Source organism: Acartia tonsa, chromosome 8 (genome assembly GCF_053477335.1).
Source record: "Acartia tonsa isolate MP-2025a chromosome 8, ASM5347733v1, whole genome shotgun sequence".
NCBI lineage: Eukaryota > Metazoa > Arthropoda > Copepoda > Calanoida > Acartiidae > Acartia > Acartia tonsa.
The window spans coordinates 36,703,410-36,721,063 of record NC_137267.1 but is presented as its reverse complement, the minus strand read 5'-3'; the positions used below and the strand labels follow the sequence as shown (position 1 = coordinate 36,721,063).

The 17,654-nt window shown below is 30.9% G+C and overlaps 2 protein-coding genes across 2 annotated transcripts in view; both read left to right on the top strand.

Annotated features, from left to right (window-relative positions):
* LOC145326594 (2-amino-1-hydroxyethylphosphonate dioxygenase (glycine-forming)-like) overlaps positions 1-15,682 on the top strand; it is a 27,597-nt gene extending 11,915 nt beyond the window's left edge. Inside the window, exons 7-8 of the mRNA XM_080169965.1 lie at positions 13,640-13,713; positions 15,569-15,682. Of these exons, the coding sequence (XP_080026091.1) occupies positions 13,640-13,713; positions 15,569-15,682 (188 nt within the window). The remainder of the gene's footprint in view (positions 1-13,639; positions 13,714-15,568) is intronic.
* Positions 1-17,654, top strand: part of LOC145326862 (isatin hydrolase-like) — a 44,601-nt gene that overhangs the window by 8,346 nt on the left and 18,601 nt on the right. Inside the window, exons 2-3 of the mRNA XM_080170297.1 lie at positions 13,640-13,713; positions 15,569-17,654. Of these exons, the coding sequence (XP_080026423.1) occupies positions 17,613-17,654 (42 nt within the window). The 5' untranslated portion in view covers positions 13,640-13,713; positions 15,569-17,612. The remainder of the gene's footprint in view (positions 1-13,639; positions 13,714-15,568) is intronic.

The window sequence follows — 17,654 nt, the reverse complement described above, 5'->3', positions numbered from 1 at the left end:
AAAAACACCTTTTACAAATTTGATGTACCTTTTTACAATAACAAGGACATTTAATCATTTTTTCTGTATTCCTTCTGGTTGTGTCAGAAAAACGGAAAACGCAGTTTTTTCTGAATCACCATGTACATGTTAGAATTATCCTATCGATTTCAAACTTTGCATAATGTAATGATTCTTATGACAGATAGGTAAAATTTATAAAGCGTAGCAACTCTATATAATCGTTACCAGAAAGTCCATACGTCAATTTAAAACATCCCGATTTTTTAACATTTGACAACAATTTTTTGTATGATATGATTATCCTATTCATCTGAGTTTTGAAATAATGATTCTTAGGAAAGCCATTCAAAGTATTATGAGCGAGGCAACTCTGTAATTAAATCCTAAAAATGAAAGAATGTCCTTTCACTTTTGCAAGTTATGGACAATTTCGTTTGACTTAGAAATTAATGATCTGCTTATTAAGTTCTGACACTTAACAAGAGTCACTGTTCGTTTGTCCTTCCTTCTGATTTGAGAGCTTTGCTTTTATAGATATTGTCATCCTTGTTTAATTATTATTTAAGATTTTGACTTATATCTGAGGACTATATTAGCAACCTAAATTGACGACAAAATTCATATGTCACAATATACACGTATTCTATATCCATGCCTGTAGCACATAGGCATAATAGCAACTATATGATATCTGCTAGTTTTTACCTATTTAAATACTTAATTATAGACCCAAAGACAATTTTGAATAATGCTAAAACAAGGATTCTAAGGGATAAGACAATGGAGTAAATTGATGTGCAACGTAATTATATATGAAGAAATTCACAATAGTTTTTAAACCAGCGAATGAGCGACTATCAAAAGGATAAGAATTTTTCAATAAATATACATTCCAAATCATTATGAATAAGATTTCTCTGTGACGGCATATAAAAATTATTGATTTAAAAGTTTGGACAGTAATAGTAATTGAAACCAACCAAACAGAATTTATAACAGTACCTAAAGCTTTTGTGCCAACGAATAAAATTACTTGGTTAAAAAACTTTCAGTACAAGTGCAATTTTTTGCCGAATGTCTCCTCCATCCCTCCCTATGTCACTTTACTATTTTTGTTCATATTCCCGTCATTTTATTCAGCTCTGTATTTATGGCTTTTATCATCCTTGTTTCTTAATATATTTTCATTCTTTGGACTTATGTAAAACTTTCCTGTAAAGGAGAACCATAACGGCTCAGTGGTTAGCAATATCCTTATGTACAGACCGACAAACAGGCAAACAGACAGACAGACTAACAGATAGACAAACAGACAAACATCTTGTTACTTTATTGTAAGGCCCTACATTCAAAAAAATTTCTTTCTTTCACTTAATAATTATCTTCTTCTCTCTTTCTTTTCATCTCCTTTTATCTCTTTCTTTCACTCTCTTTCTCTATCTCTTTCTTTCACTCTCTTTCTCTATCTCTTTCTCTATCTCATTTTCTCACTCTCTCTTTCTCTCTGTTTAGACGTTTAAGAAAGAAATAAAATAATTATAGCTTTTAATCTAACTATTAACTCTCTTTGCTTTTATGAATGTTGTCATACTTGTTTATCACTCTTTTTTTTCTCAAGGATTAAATTCTGAACGCAAAGGAGGTCTGTGTGTGTGTGTGTGTGTATGTGGCGAGAAACAAATAATGGAAGAAAAAGCAATGAATTAATATCACAGTTTTACTACAGAAATTAAATATAAATGAATAAAATACCAAATTATCACACATTGTTTGCACTTCTTTTTATCAGGAATTATCTTCTAGTTTAGAAAGGAAGCTACCCTGTAATTACTTTAACTACTCTTTAAAAACACGCACACAGCATTGATTAATTTTTAGATTTTATGTTCATGTCCAAAAGGTGTCAAGTTTTATGATTTGTTTTCTTTTTTGAAGCACAGCTAATTAATCTAAATAGTCCAACTGTTTTTCACATGTAGACTATTGAAATTTGCTTCACTTTTAAAATCTTACAGCTGCGCCCCTAGCATAGGTTATTGTAGATATTGACTTATTACAAGCCTCTGAAATTAAACAAAATTGCATTTTCAATAATATTTTATTTAGTTTTTAAAAATAGACGATTTGATAAGTAACAGGCATAATAATAATACATGCTGCATCATTTTAATAATTTCTATTAATTTGTTAGGAATAAAAACACTGACTTAAGGAAAAAGACAATGGGCGATAATTGATGTACATAATACATATCCAAAGATAAAAAATTACCCAATCTTTTTACATTAAAATTATTGGTTAGCAGTTTGGACACTACTTGTTGAAATCAACAAATGGAAAACTAATAAATACCCACCAAATAAGAAAACTTGGCTATAAAACTTTGGGTAACTTACAGTCAATTATCCCCTATCTCTCTATAAATTTGGCAATAAAATAATGTTAGCATTATCGAACTTATCTACGCTAATAATCTATAATAAGATTCACAGGGAAAGTATATTAAAATCATGAAATGGTTCCCAAAGTTTTATAACCACGTTCTATCTAATTTAGGGACTTTCATTAGGTCTTCTTCATCGGCATGTACATATTTTTAGACCAGGCTTTTAGCAGGTTTTTGACTATTTTTATATTTTTCCATATCTTTGGTGTTTATGGTACGATATTCTAAATTTTTGTAGTTAAGAATATTAAAATTGAACTTCCCCTCGTTTTTCGAAAAATATCCATGGCAGTCGGACCGCTGTTTAGCAGGTTATTAGCTATTTTTGCAATTTTTTAATTTTAAGGTTTCATGATTTTAAGTTATTGCATATTTATTTGAATATATCTCACATTGTCCGTCTGTTTATTTCATAATAGATTTTGTGCTTCGCTACTTATGGATGTTATCATCCATGTTAAATTTTGAGTCCAAACTTTTTAACCTTATTTTTTCATCTACAGAAGGGGTTTTTAAGATTGTAATGAATGAACGTCCATATTTTTTGCATCCATTGTCTTATCCCTAAAGATTAGATGGTTGGTTAATCAATTTCAATTATTTCAAAATAGCAAATGAATAAGGGGGGTTGTATTTAAATTCAGGGAGCTAAAGGGATAAGATAAGACAACGTGAGATAAGTTGATATACATCCTCAGTAATCCCCAAATTAGTAGAAACTGTAAGTTAGAACTGTAAGTGCGCCCCCCCCCCCCTTATTATCTCAGCTCTATTAGAGCTAGAGGGCTAAAAAAATTTCTGCAAGTCCCCTGTTTGTCAACGAATTTCCGACTATAAGTAGGTCAAAGTCTAATTTCGCTTTCAAAGTGCAAAATGAGCCTTACCGCGACAATCGTATCGAAATATCTGAGAGAGAACTTTGCTAAAGAGAATATGTCAGGCTCATTAATACGCTCATTTAGACACCTTAACATCGATTCTAGCTCAATCCGTTGAGAAATGGTGAAGAAAACTTGATTTCTAGCTCAATTGGTTGAAAAGTTAGGGCACAATCTTAGATTTTTCAAAAATCAAGTTTTAAAAGGCTGTGGATAAATCTTTAGGAAGTGGGGGGTATGTTTTTTTAGTTTTTTAGTTGTTTCATTCCCCTTGAATACGAATTGCTTAAAATATGAGCTGGACTAATCTAAAGCTTCCCTATAAATTGTAGATTCAAAGTTTAACAACAAACTATTAATCTTTTATTCTGTAAATATGATACATTTTAAAGTTGTCTTTCTTCTCATAGCTGGCTGATTAAAATGCTAATGCGTAATAGTGTATGTATGGATCTAGTGCAGTTCACGATGAAATGTTCGATCCTAGTATCAATTGTCTTTCCAAAAATCTATGAACTTTAAAGTACTCTAGCTGCCAAACAGCTGAACACATTATGCCTGCAAGGCCTATGAATAATCTAATACACCCAAAATCCAATAATGCACAAAAGAAAACACATAAAACGGGTTTTTAGAGGTAATCGATCACAGGACATTTTTAATTGCACCTCAACTATCTGTATTGTAATAAAATACTAATTTTTTAAAAGATTTAAACTTTTAACGTTTAGACGGAAACCCTCAATTACAAAAAATACCTAAAAATATGAAAAAATAAAACCATTAACGGTTTTAAGAAGCACAGCTTCTTTTCAAGTCTTATTTGTTGGTTAGTATATTAATCAATTGGTCTTGTTATTTATTTTATAGAATTAAAATTAAGAAGATATGATTATTTAGAAATTTACTTATTTGTTTTAAATGCTTTGCTACTTTTGAATGTGTTCAATCTTGATGTTTAAGAGTAAAATTTAACATTAATTTTCAAATTTTATTAAAGTTTGATTATAGTTAGGAATAGATATTCAAGTATGACCTCGAAACTGATTAATATCCGCTGGATTAAAACCAGTTCTCTTTAAGAGGCGTTGTCACGAAATGTTTAATATCTTTAATATAACAAGTAAACGTTTTCTAAATATGCCTTACTTGATCACTAACAATTTACTGCTGTTTTTCTTATTTTCTTGTAATTGCTGCGCTACTTTTAGATATTGTTACTTGTTACTATAATCATATGGATTGAAATTAAAACCTTACTATTAGTATTAACCATATGAAAAGAACAATTATTAATTGAATGAACGAAAAATATACAAATAGTTTACAAGAAAGGTGAAACAAATAAGATAACAAAGTAGCAATATATTTTTTGCTTTATCGCATTTTAGTAATTGTTCTACTTTCATTAGCGTAGCTACTCTATAGTAAGAGATTATCAATACAACCAACAGTCTACATTCATTAAGAATACATTGACTGACAGTCAAGAAACCTTAGAATTGACGCAGTCTAAATTGCCAACTTTTCGGTCTCTTACATGCTTTTTCTTTATAATAACTTCTTTTACTCAATCACTTTGTCTGTTCGTCTGTAACGCTATCTTGATAATTAGATTTACACAGCTGCTATTAAACAATTATATCACTGTGGGGCACATTTATTAATATAGCATCACTAGTATCTGAATATTTACGAGCTTTACCTTTTTCAATTGTAAATCCATGTTTTTTTGTGCTTTGCTACTTATGGATGTTGGCATCCTTGTTTACTTTTCTTATAAAACTCAAATAAATACACATTTAATCTTTAACATAAAGCAGTAATCTATGATTACGGTTTTGACCCACTAAAAAACGTAATCTGCCATTCCACTTTCCCCTCTCTTGGTGATGATATCACCAATGCCAATACGATTTTTGAAATGTACCATTCCACTTTTAAGAGAGGCGAAACTGGAATGGTGGTTTACACTTTTAACATCGACATGATTGAAATCATACATACTATTTCTAAATTATGTTAATCGTAGTGTATTAAATACTATTTATAATTCAAAAATGTTATGTAAAATAAAAAAAAAACTAGAATATACCATTACTATTATGTCGATTTAAATAAGGAAATCAATGTTTATGAATACACTGATAAATGTACCCTCCAGTTTCGCCTCTATTGAAAGTGGAATGGTACATTTCAAAAATCGTATCGGCGTTGAACTTGATGATATCATCACCAAGAGAGGGGAAAGTGGAATGGTAGATTACGTTTCTTAGAGAGTCAAAACCGTAATCATAGATTATATTTCTGCTTATATGAAAATGGATTCAACTCCCTAACTGTAAAATCTTAAAATTAACTATTTTAATTATTTATCATTTGTTTCAATATTATTGTATTTGAAATTTAAAAAAAGGCTTTATCTTATAATTATAATAAATTATTTGCTTAGTAATAAAACAACAAGGATGACAACACCCATAAGTAGCGAAGCACAAAAAATTGTGGATGGGAATATATAGAAGTAGATCTAAAGTGAATTTATTAAAATCAAGAATAGATTTATTGAAGAAAATAAACACGAAATCTTGTTTTATTTTGTATGATGAAGACGGTTAAAGTAAATTACATACTAGATGCACAAAACAATGGGAAAAAATGCAAAAAAGTTTTAAAAAGTGGACAAAAAATACCAAAGATATGGGGAAATATGTCAAACATATAAAAATAGCCAAAAACCTGCTAAAAGGCAGTTTGGCCGCCATTGTTTCTTTTTTAAAACGCAAGAAATTTAACTTTAATATCTTTAACTGAAAAGTTTTTGAAAATTGGACCATAAACACCAAAGATATGGGGAAAAATGTGAAAAGTATAAAAATAGCCAAAAACCTGCAAAAAGGCAGCCTGACCGTCATTGTTGTTTTCTTCAAATGATGGGAAATTTAATTTTGATATCTTTAACTGAAAAAATTTTGAAAATCGACCACAAACACTAAAGATATGGGTTAAATTTGGAAAATATAAAAATAGCCTAAAACCTGCTTAAAAGCAGTCCGACCATCATATTTGTTTTATAGTTAATTGAGCTCCTTAATGATGGGAATGTTGTAAAAAAATTTCAGCTCTCTATCTTTTATATGAGCCGAGAAAATCACGTTTCCCCCAATTCATTAATTACGGACGGACAGACGGACGGACATTGTGAATTATAGAGTAGCTTCGCTACTAAAAACAAGGATGACAACATGAACATGAATACAAAAATCTTTAAATCATAGAAAGAAAACGGGTTACATCGTAATTTCACAGTAGCTTTTCTGCTATTTCTAGCCATGGCGGAGGGTTGTAACCCTGATGGACAATCATTAACATTTACCTAATCTAAAAAAACCTATCAAAAGTTACTGTGAAAATACGACGAAACCCCCTACTCATTTTCTTTCCTTGATCCAAATCTTTATAGAAAAGCAAACAAATTTGGTTGAAGATGCTCATTGGCCTGTGTCCAATTTCAGATGTCTACTTTATATAGTAGCCGAGTAAATACATTTTTCTAAATACCTTATTAGAGTGACAAGACATACAAGTAAGTAAGTTATAAGGTTTAAATGCTATTTAAACAAGGATGACAACATCCATAAGTAGCGAAGCACAAAATTTTTTTGGATGTGAATACGTAGAAGTAGATTTAAAGTGTATTTATTGAAATCAAGAATAGATTTCTTGGAGAAAATAAACACGAAACTTTTTTATTTTGTATGATGAAGACGGTTAAAATAAATTACATACTAGATGCACATAACAATGGGAAAAAATATTTTGAAACTGTCAATGCAAAAAAGTTTTAAAATTGGACCAAAATTGGGGAAATATGTCAAACATATAAAAATAGCCAAAGACCTGCTGAAAGGCGGTTTTGCCGCCATTGTTTCTTTTCTTAAAACGCCAGAAATTTAATTTCAATATCTTTAACTGAAAAATTTTGAAAATTGGACCATAAACACCATAGGTATGGGGAAAAATGTGAAAAATATAAAAATATCCAAAAACCTGCAAAAAGTCAGTCTGACCGTCATTGTTGTTTTTTTTATTTTTATTTTTTTATTCTTCAAAATTTGGTAATCAGCTACTTTAGCATTTGTTTTGTCGGTAATTTTAAATAACAAGAACAATTTTGTTAGGATTATCAATATTTTTAAAAGAAAATTTAAATGCATATTGAGCACTCATAATTTTTTTTATCCTTTTTAATTTAAAATTTGGAATGAAAAAAGTATTTATTTGTGTTGTGAGGGGTAATACAGTTTAACCAATATGATCCAGTATAAATCAAATAAAACCTTCCATGAAAGCTGAAGAAAAATTGATGCAGTGAATTTAAAGATCATTCTAACTAGAAAAACACATAAATTTTGGTTTATTTTATACAGCTTTTTGGTTCTAAACAAAGTTGATTGTGAAATACGTTGATTTCATTAGGCTCGTTTGTCATTTATAAGTTTTACTTTTAAGGATGTTGTCATCCTTGTTTAAAGGAAAAATTGTTGACAAGATATTTAAATTTAACAAATAACATAAACAAATAAATAACAAGAACAATCTTATTGAAATATTATCTATTAGAAACATAAGAGGGAACAGAAAACATAAATCATTTACACATAATGTTAAAAATAAGAAATATATTATCAAAGCTTTTAACCCTTAACGGTCGGGGGGGGGGGGGCGTTGAACGCCCCCCCATCCGGTTTTTTTTATCTCATTTTCTGTGTGTGAAAGATAAAGAGCCCAAACTGCTTGACTTTTTAAGTTTGGGTATGACACATAACTGAGAGTTGGAATTTTTTGAATATCTCCATCCTGGAGGGCACAGGATGCCAGCAAACCTGGCAGGGTCATCCAGGTAAAGAGCAAAAATATTTTTTTGACTTAAACATCTTAAAATTCATCATAACACATGGGACTTGCACAAAAATTTTTAGCCCTCTAGCTCTAATAGGAACTGAGATAATAGGCAGGAGGGCGTTGAACGCCCCCCCCCCCACTGATTAAGGTGCGGCAATGGGCCCGACTGTAAGGGGTTAAGATATGTTATTTGACATCAAAGTTGGTTTTACTAATTTTACGAATTGATTTGAATCTATTGGATTGGGATATATGAATCCCAACACATTAATATTTAATGAACAAGGATGACAACATTCATAAAAGCGAAGCTCTGAAACGGTATGATAGACAAACATTACCTCTTGTAGAGTGTCAGAACTGAATATACAAAATATTAATATATAAGTTTTGACAAAATTATACGTAAATTTGTTACAAAACTTCTGTTTAAGGACATACTGACATTTTTGAGACTTGATTATAAAGATGCTTCGCTCAAAATATTGTACCTTATTGTAATAGGCACCAGTAGTTCAAAAATTAGATTAATCGGATGATTTTATCACATAAAAAATTGTTGTTAAAAATGTTAAAAAATCTACATGTTTAAAATGGACGTACGGACATTCTGGTAACGAGCATAGAGTTGCTTTCTAAATCGTACCTAACTACTACAGGAATCGCCATGCAAAGTTTGAAATCGATAAGATAATTCTAACATGTATATTTCAATAATTATATCATACAAAAATGTTTTCAAAAACAGTGAAAAACCTGTATGTTTTAAAACGATAAGTTTTGACAAAATAATACGTAAATTTGTTGCAAAACTTCTGTTTATGGACATACTTACATTTTTAGGACTTAATTATAGAGTTGCTTCGCTTATAATATTGTACTTTGTTGTGCCAGGAATTAGTATACAAAAAATCAGATCAATCGGATAATTAGATCACATAAAAAATTGTTGTTAAAAAAGTAAAAAATCAACATGAACGTACGGATATTTTGGTAATGATTATAGAGTTGCTACGCTTTCTAGATCGTACCTAACTACTACAAAAATCACCATGCAAAGTTTGAAATCGATAGGACAATTCTAACATGCCTAAATTAATGAAAAAAGCTATCCGTTACGGACGGACGGACGGACTGACCAAAAATGTAGAAAAGCTTCACTTTTAAAAAATCAACATGTTTAAAATGAACATACGGACATTTTTGGTAATGATTATAGAGTTGCTACGCTTTCTAGATCGTACCTAACTACTAAAGAAATCGCCATACAAAGTTTGAAATCGATAGGACAATTCTAACATGCCTAACTTAACGAAAAAAGACGGACGGACGGACCGACCCTAATTATAGAAAAGCTTCGCTTTTAAAAACTGCCTGCCCATTAACATTAGATTTTTATTCTGTTTATATCAATGAAAAAAGTCAACAGTAAGCTTTGTTACTACATATTTGTATTTGCCTCAAGAAAATTGTAATTTGTATTTTTTAACAGATTTTTTCTGAGGATTTTTAGTGGAAAGGGTTTATTTTTCAGGAAAAAAATGATAAGCAATAAAAAGAGAAAAGGGGAGATTTATAGGAATGTAAATAAAGTAATTATAATATTTAAAACAAAGGTTGTTAAATAAAAGGGTGAAGGAAGCAAAATTTGACTTTGACGTACTGTGGGTCTGAAATGAACTGAGATAATAGGGGGGGGGGCATTCAACCCCCCCCCCCCCAATGACCGATTAAGGTGGGACAAGGGACCCGTCGGTTAAGAGTTAAATGAGATGCCAATTAGGTTATATTATGAAGAATGTAAATATATTCAAGTTACTAAATATTATGCAATTATTCCTTGTCCATTTACTCTTCTCTATATCCATGGATATCTTTTGAGAAAAAAATCTTTTAAAAGTTACCCTCTTGGGAATTAAGTGACATCTTTTTACAACCTACATCCCAAGTAACTGTTAAGCAATTAATCAAAGCATTGAACAAATTCTTTATTAAACATATTTACATTCTTCTTTTTTTTAAGGCGGGTTTTAAGGGCAACAAAATGATTGACTTCTTTTAGTTTAATTATTACTTAATTACTTAAACATTTTCCTGTATTTAAGTAGTTTTTAAAAAAAATACTTGCAATTATGCATTGACTTTTATACATTTATGATCTGAATATTCAGTTCTGGCCTCTACAAGTGTTAATGTTCGTTTGGTCTGCCATTGTCCTTGTTTTTTGGAATAGGAGCCGAGAAAAAATCACGTTGGAGATTGAGTTTTGGATTTATACAGTAGCTTTCCTGCTAAAAATACAAAAATGTTGTTTGTTAGGCAACCTGATTTTTTTAGCTTCGCTTTTATTGGCATGACTGTCCTAATTTAACAAAAGAAAGAAGGGAAGGGTCAGTTATTTTTAAACAAGGATGACAACATTCTTTGTCCAAAATGGTAATTTTTCTTATTTATAGCCCCTACATGGAGGGGTTAACTCTACGGGGCACTAACCAAACCTCTTTCCTAACACTGCGTGGTAAATCTTATCTTTACCTAACCTAACCTATCCTTGAAATTAGTCCATAAAAAAAGGAAATTGTATTAAGTGGTTTCGAAAATCATTTTAGGTAAACTATGATATCAGAATTAGAATCGTCAATGATTTTCTTGGTGAAAGAAATTTTTATTTGTTGAAATCAGTCCATAAACAAGGAACACAGTAATAGTGTCTGACTGATTATGACGTAACAAAAAAAAAATAGCCAATGAGAGGCCGTTATTGACCAATGGTAAAATTTATAGTGGCCTCTCATTGGCTAATTTTTTTGTTACGTCATAATCAGTCAGACACTATTACTGTGTTCATAAACAAGGAAGTTGAGTTTAGTGGTTCAGAGAGTCAATCTAGGTAAACTACGATATCAGATTTGTAATCTCCAATGTATTTCCAGGTAAAAGAAAAAAAATGGTTGAAATCAGTCCATAAACAAAGAAGTAGGGTTTAGTGGTTCAGGGAGTCATTTTAGGTAAACTACGATATCAGATTTGTAATCTCTAATGAATTTCCATGTGAAAGGAAAATTTTTTTGTTGAAATTGGCTAATAAACAAGAAAGTTGGATTTAATGGTTCAAATAGTCATTTTGGGTAAACTACGATATCAGATTTGTAATCTCCAATGAATTTCCATGTGAAAGGAAAAAAAATTTGTTGAAATTGGCTAATAAACAAGAAAGTTGGATTTAATGGTTCAAATAGTCATTTTGGGTAAACTACGATATTAGATTTGTAATCTTCAATGAATTTCCTGGTGAAAGGGAAAAAAATGGTTGAAATTGGTCAATAAACAAGAAAGTTGGATTTAATGGTTCAAATAGTCATTTTAGGTAAAATACGATATCAGATTTGGAATCTCCAATGAATTTCCAGGTGAAATAAAAAATATTGGTTGAAATTGGTCAATAAACAAGAAAGTTAGGTTTTATGGTTCAAAAAGTCATTTTAGGTAAACTACCAAACTAGAAGCGATCATGACAAGTTTAGTGATTTTTTAACTTAATAATTTGAAAAATTTATTTTTATTGATTTTCCCTTATTTAAAAAAAAAATTATTTTCCTCGAAATCTGAGAATGGTAATTAATCAAAGGAATTTATTGAAATATATATGTGAAAAAATCACCAAAAGTTCCAAAAATCTTGCAGCCGGCTTTAAATTTATATATGGAGTTTTACTATATAAATGCTAAGAAATTTTACTTAATAGCATATATTCTCTCATTTTCGAAGCCACTTTTTTTCACAGCCGGCTTCAAAGTAATATATGTTTCATAAGATATTGAAACCGTATAAAGAGAGGAGTATATTCACGTTTGTAATATCAGGGAGGAAATGGATAATAGATCAGGGAGGAAGGGGACATTGGGCTGTTTATTACACTAGTACCCAAAGGTTTATAATAGTATGACCTAATAAGTGAATTTGACTGGAAGCTTGAGCCAAATTTTCCAGAATATTGCGAAACAATGACGCTCTTACTAAGAAAGTCAGGATTTTGTAAAAGTTTCCATAGTTTTTAAGGCAAAGAATGAGTGAATTTTTTAATCATGGAGTAGTTATCCTTCAAGAAAAAATCTTCCAATCTATCTAGAAAGATTACATACTCTTTTATAAATATTCCTCTTATTCCTTGTACATTGTATGGTTTCTGATTGGTTATTAATATAAAATTGTCCTCTTTTGAGCAGCATTAATTCCAGAGAGGGATTGGAGAATAAGTTGTTTATTACACTAGTCTCCAAAGTTTTATAACAACATTTTCTTATTCATTGTCTTAACAACTTTGGGGACGTTAGAGAATTTTGATTGGTTGGTGTATTAAGTTAAGCGTTAACAGAAAGGGTAATTTTGTGTATCTCTATTTGGGTTGTACCTCAATTTATCGTTCATTGTCTTATCCCTATAAATCCCTGATTAATACTCTATAACCTTTGTAAGTCTGTCCACAAGTCTGTAATTCTCAACTGCTATATAAGCGGCTAAACAACCTAATATAATCACTGATAATCTACTTTACATCTCAATAAGTCCTTCTGTTTGTCTTGTTGCTTACATATTCCCTTCATCTCCTTTGTTCTTACATAGAAAATAGCCTAAAACCTGCCTAAGACTAAAATCTAAAAATAAGAGATCTTAAACTAAATAGGTTTAGAAGGTATTTAAATCTTAGCTATACAGACAAAAAATATATTTAGAATTGATATTATAGGAGGTTGTTTTTATTCACGCTTCACCCCTTCCTTTTATTAATTATTTATTATTGGTCAGCTGTATCTATCTATTTAGGAACCCTAGTGTGCCAGGGCGGACCAATGACTCAGCTGTATTTATCTATTTAGGAACCCTAGTGTGCCAGGGCGGACCAATGACTCAGCTGTATCTATCTATTTAGGAACCCTAGTGTGCCAGGGCGGACCAATGACTCAGCTGTATTTATCTATTTAGGAACCCTAGTGTGCCAGGGCGGACCAATGACTCAGCTGTATTTATCTATTTAGGAACCCTAGTGTGCCAGGGCGGACCAATGACTCAGCTGTATTTATCTATTTAGGAACCCTAGTGTGCCAGGGCGGACCAATGACTCAGCTGTATCTATCTATTTAGGAACCCTAGTGTGCCAGGGCGGACCAATGACTCAGCTGTATCTATCTATTTAGGAACCCTAGTGTGCCAGGGCGGACCAATGACTCAGCTGTATTTATCTATTTAGGAACCTTAGTGTGCCAGGGCGGACCAATGACTCAGCTGTATTTATCTATTTAGGAACCTTAGTGTGCCAGGGCGGACCAATGACTCAGCTGTATCTATCTATTTAGGAACCTTAGTGTGCCAGGGCGGACCAATGACTCAGCTGTATCTATCTATTTAGGAACCCTAGTGTGCCAGGGCGGAGCAATGACTCAGGAAGAAGCTACGCTCTTTGAACAAGACCCACATTGTAAGGTATACCTTCAAATTTTCCGCCAGTCAGATTATTTATTATTGTTTTAATATACCTAGCCAAAGTTAAAATGAATTTCTTGTTAAAAAAGATATTGGAATGTTTTAGAGAAATTGTTACATTCGACTACCAGAAAGAGTGGAGGCAAATTAGGATATATGAAGATGAAATAACACTTTTCTTTTCTTTTTCTAAAGTATACATTTATACTTTGAGATATACAGTCATAACTATAAATTGACCAGTGAAATCACTTATGATTTAAATTTTAAACAGTGAGAAAACATGTTTTTAGCAAATGGTGGATAATCTACCCTAAAACAAAAACAAAAAAGATTTTATCCTAAAAAAACAACCCGTCATAGAAGCTTAGACAAGCCTTAAAATCAGAAAAGCTTCATTTAAAGAAAATTTCTATAAGTTTTAAAAGAGAATTCTAATCTACAGTTCTGTCATTTTATGACCTACTCTACTTACTATTTCTTGCTAGCAGCGAAGCTTCTCTATTATACTCTTTGTCTTTCCGTATGTCAGTCAGTACATCTGCGTGTCCGTAACGTTATGGGGAAAGTGTTATTTTCTCTGCTACTATTAGAGACTGCTAAAATTTTAAGTGATGATTCCTATACTTTGTATTGTTTAATCCGTAATCCGTATGTCTGTTGGTCATGCTTTGAAGGCATTAGAATTTATTCTATTATAAAGATTTCGTGATTTTCTTTGGTGGTCTATTTGTCCATTCATGATTTTTTGTGCTTCGCTATTTATGAATGTTGTTATCCTTGTTTTCTTATAACAAAAATTAAGGAGAATAAATCGTAAGAAAAATAAAAATCAATAATAATAATATTATTTTTACACTTTTCCACAAATATGAATCTGGATGAGCGAGCATTGAGCATTTAATCTAATTTGTCCATTCGTCTGTCTATTATAACAACGACTAGGGGTTTAGCCATGAGAGGTAATGGGAAGTCCCCTTTTCGCCCAATGATGTAGTGGGGTTCACCCCACCCCCTTATTTGATTTTGCTTACATAAAATAAAATAAAATTTTTTTTGGGGGGGTGGGGTATTTTTTTATGGGTTAGGTGTCCCAACCCCCAAGAAAATAGCGTTAAACCACCACAGGAACAGTAGCTATATTTCTTGAAGAGTAAAGCCCAATCAGTTCAGCGGTTACCGAGATCTTAAACTTAAAACGGACAGACATTGTTCTACTTTGTATTTTTAATTACTGTGCTTCGATACTTATGGCTTTTGTCATCCTTGTTAAATATTTTTTTTTTAATGAGTCTGTTTTCATTAAATATAATTTTATATAAGAAATCAGAATTGTTTTTATTATTTTAAGTGAGAAAACCTAAAAGTACCAAAATACGATTATCAAAAAAGAGTAATCTTATCCAATGATTTAGATTTTTTATATAAAGTCGTTTTAAAACTTCATTTAAAATTTAGATGCATTGAACAGTTTCTTTTACTTCTATATAGATTATTTTTTTTATCCACTTCGCCCTAGAGTTGGAAATAACTCCCACCTCCCACAAATATTTATTCAACTTTTTTTTTTTTTTTGGGGGGGGGGCATAGTTCAAACGCCAAAATCAGGTGTTACAAAATTTATTAGAGGTACGTGGTAATTAAATAAACCCCTTATAGAGGACCTTCTCCATTTTAGAAAAGACTCATATAGGTCTTCGGATAGTTCTACATTATTTTATTTTATTTATTTCAAGAATGGTTTTGAGAAATTGTTCATTTTTTTCCTACCGATTTAAATACAGGGCCCCTAGATGCTAGTGAAAAACTGCTAGTATATTTATAGAGAAGCTGCTTAATTATATTATTATTTCAGGAGATTTTACTGATGAGAGAATGGGATGAGAAAGCTAAAGATCCTTCCATACAAACTATCAGCAACATAAAATATGTCAACATTGCGACATCTCTTGTTAATGATAAGAACTAATATTTCTTGCTGTGTGAAATAATAAACTTAACCAGGATGACAACACCCATTAAAGCACAGGTCAACAAATTGCATTAAAGAACACTAACAAATATAGAGGAATAATGAAAATCGTTTATAACCAACCATACTTAAATACAGGATTTCAATTTGGACATACTTACATTTTAAGACTTTTAATTCTCCGCTTAGACCATATTGTCTCATCGCTGAAGGGATCAATATTTAAAAATTCAGAAGAATAATGTTATTAACAGATATAATAAACGAGCTATCCGTTCAAATTAGATTGTACTGTAGGTCACTTGGGTTAGAAAAGGGGGAAATTTCAATTCCCTCATTTTCAGTTTCAGTTTTTGAAAAGTAAAAAATTGGGGGGGGGGGGGCATTTTATGTTGGAAGGTTGGTGTTACCCTCACCAAAAAAGTTATAAACCTTTCCTGGAGAAGTTGCATTGTAAAGGAGAACCATATAGGTTAAGCAGCTAAGGAGATCCTTCGGTACACACATGAGACAAACAAATAACAAAAAAAACATCCTATTACTTTTATATGAGGACATGTAATTCTATGGATTACCATGATAGGTCATCTAAGTACCAAATAGATTTACCTATTTCATAATTGGATATGTACAATTACATATATGTCTTATATTTAAAACAAAAAAACTTATAATTTTAATCTAAAAGCAGAAAATAAATTTTAATGCAGAATTTGAGAAAAGAAAAAGCCATTATTTTTGCAAATTAAAATCTAATATTGATTATGCTACTTTTTAAGAAAAACAAGAAAAGTAATGTGTATAAGTAGCGAAGCAATAATAAGATATAACATAGACAGAATAGTAGAGTACAGTTATTATATAGTGAATTATTCTTTTAGCCATTTTATGGTTTTTAATTGTTTTAGGAATGGACAATACATTAAATTTTGGCAGGTATCGAAAATATTGCACATATTTGTTAGTTATACAAATTTCAAATCCGTCAATAAACAAGAATGTCTTCCTCAGACGGAAGGACGTACAGACAGAGGCTATTTATTGAGTAGCTGAGCTACGTTAGAAAATATGATGTGGAATGTGGATAAAATCCAGGGATCTAAAGGGATAAGACAATAAACTAAAAATTGTTATACATATACACCCCTAACAAAATTACCACTTTTGTAGCTTCAAAGTAATATAATGTTGGATAAGTTTTGACACTGCTAGTTTATACCACCTAATCAAGATTTGCTAAAAGTCTCCAAGGTTTTTAAGCCAATGATGAATGATATAAATTTTTTATAAAAAACATTTGGGGTCTATTAAATTTACAGTCCAATATCCCCTTCCTACCTGATAAAACCAGATATTTTAAATTTTAAAATAAGCATTATTTCATATTTGATTTATTGATGAATTCTAGATGTATGTTTTATATAAATGTGTCAAATTATATGAAGTTTTTTTTCTTTTCATTAGGGGATTAATTTAAGAAAATACGCACTTAAAATTTAGAAATATGATCGTCTTAAGCTAAGGTCTGTATGTTGGTAAGGCAAAAGCGTATCTGTGCAACAATGGTTATTTATCGCATCGTATCATAGACAGCTTTCCGCTATTAAAATGAAAAATTATTTAAAAGATTAAAAAAACCTGTCATTTATTGGTCAGTTCGTTCATCCGGGAGGAGGGAAGGCGATAATGTAAAGAAAAATGTGGGAGGGGATCGTTATGTTAGCCCACTGCGCTACGTATTTCACTTTATTATGGAACATGCAAATCTGGTGTATGTTAATAGTTATTTTATTATTATTTTATGTATAAGTTTCATATAATTTTATGTATTAAGGCTACTGGTTATTATAGACATACTCCTTTTATATTGTTGTTTTTTCTTCTATGAAACAAAACCTTAAAAATGTAATTTCTAATTTCAGATAAAATGTTGGTGGATTTAACTTATCCTTTGGCTGAAACAGATAAG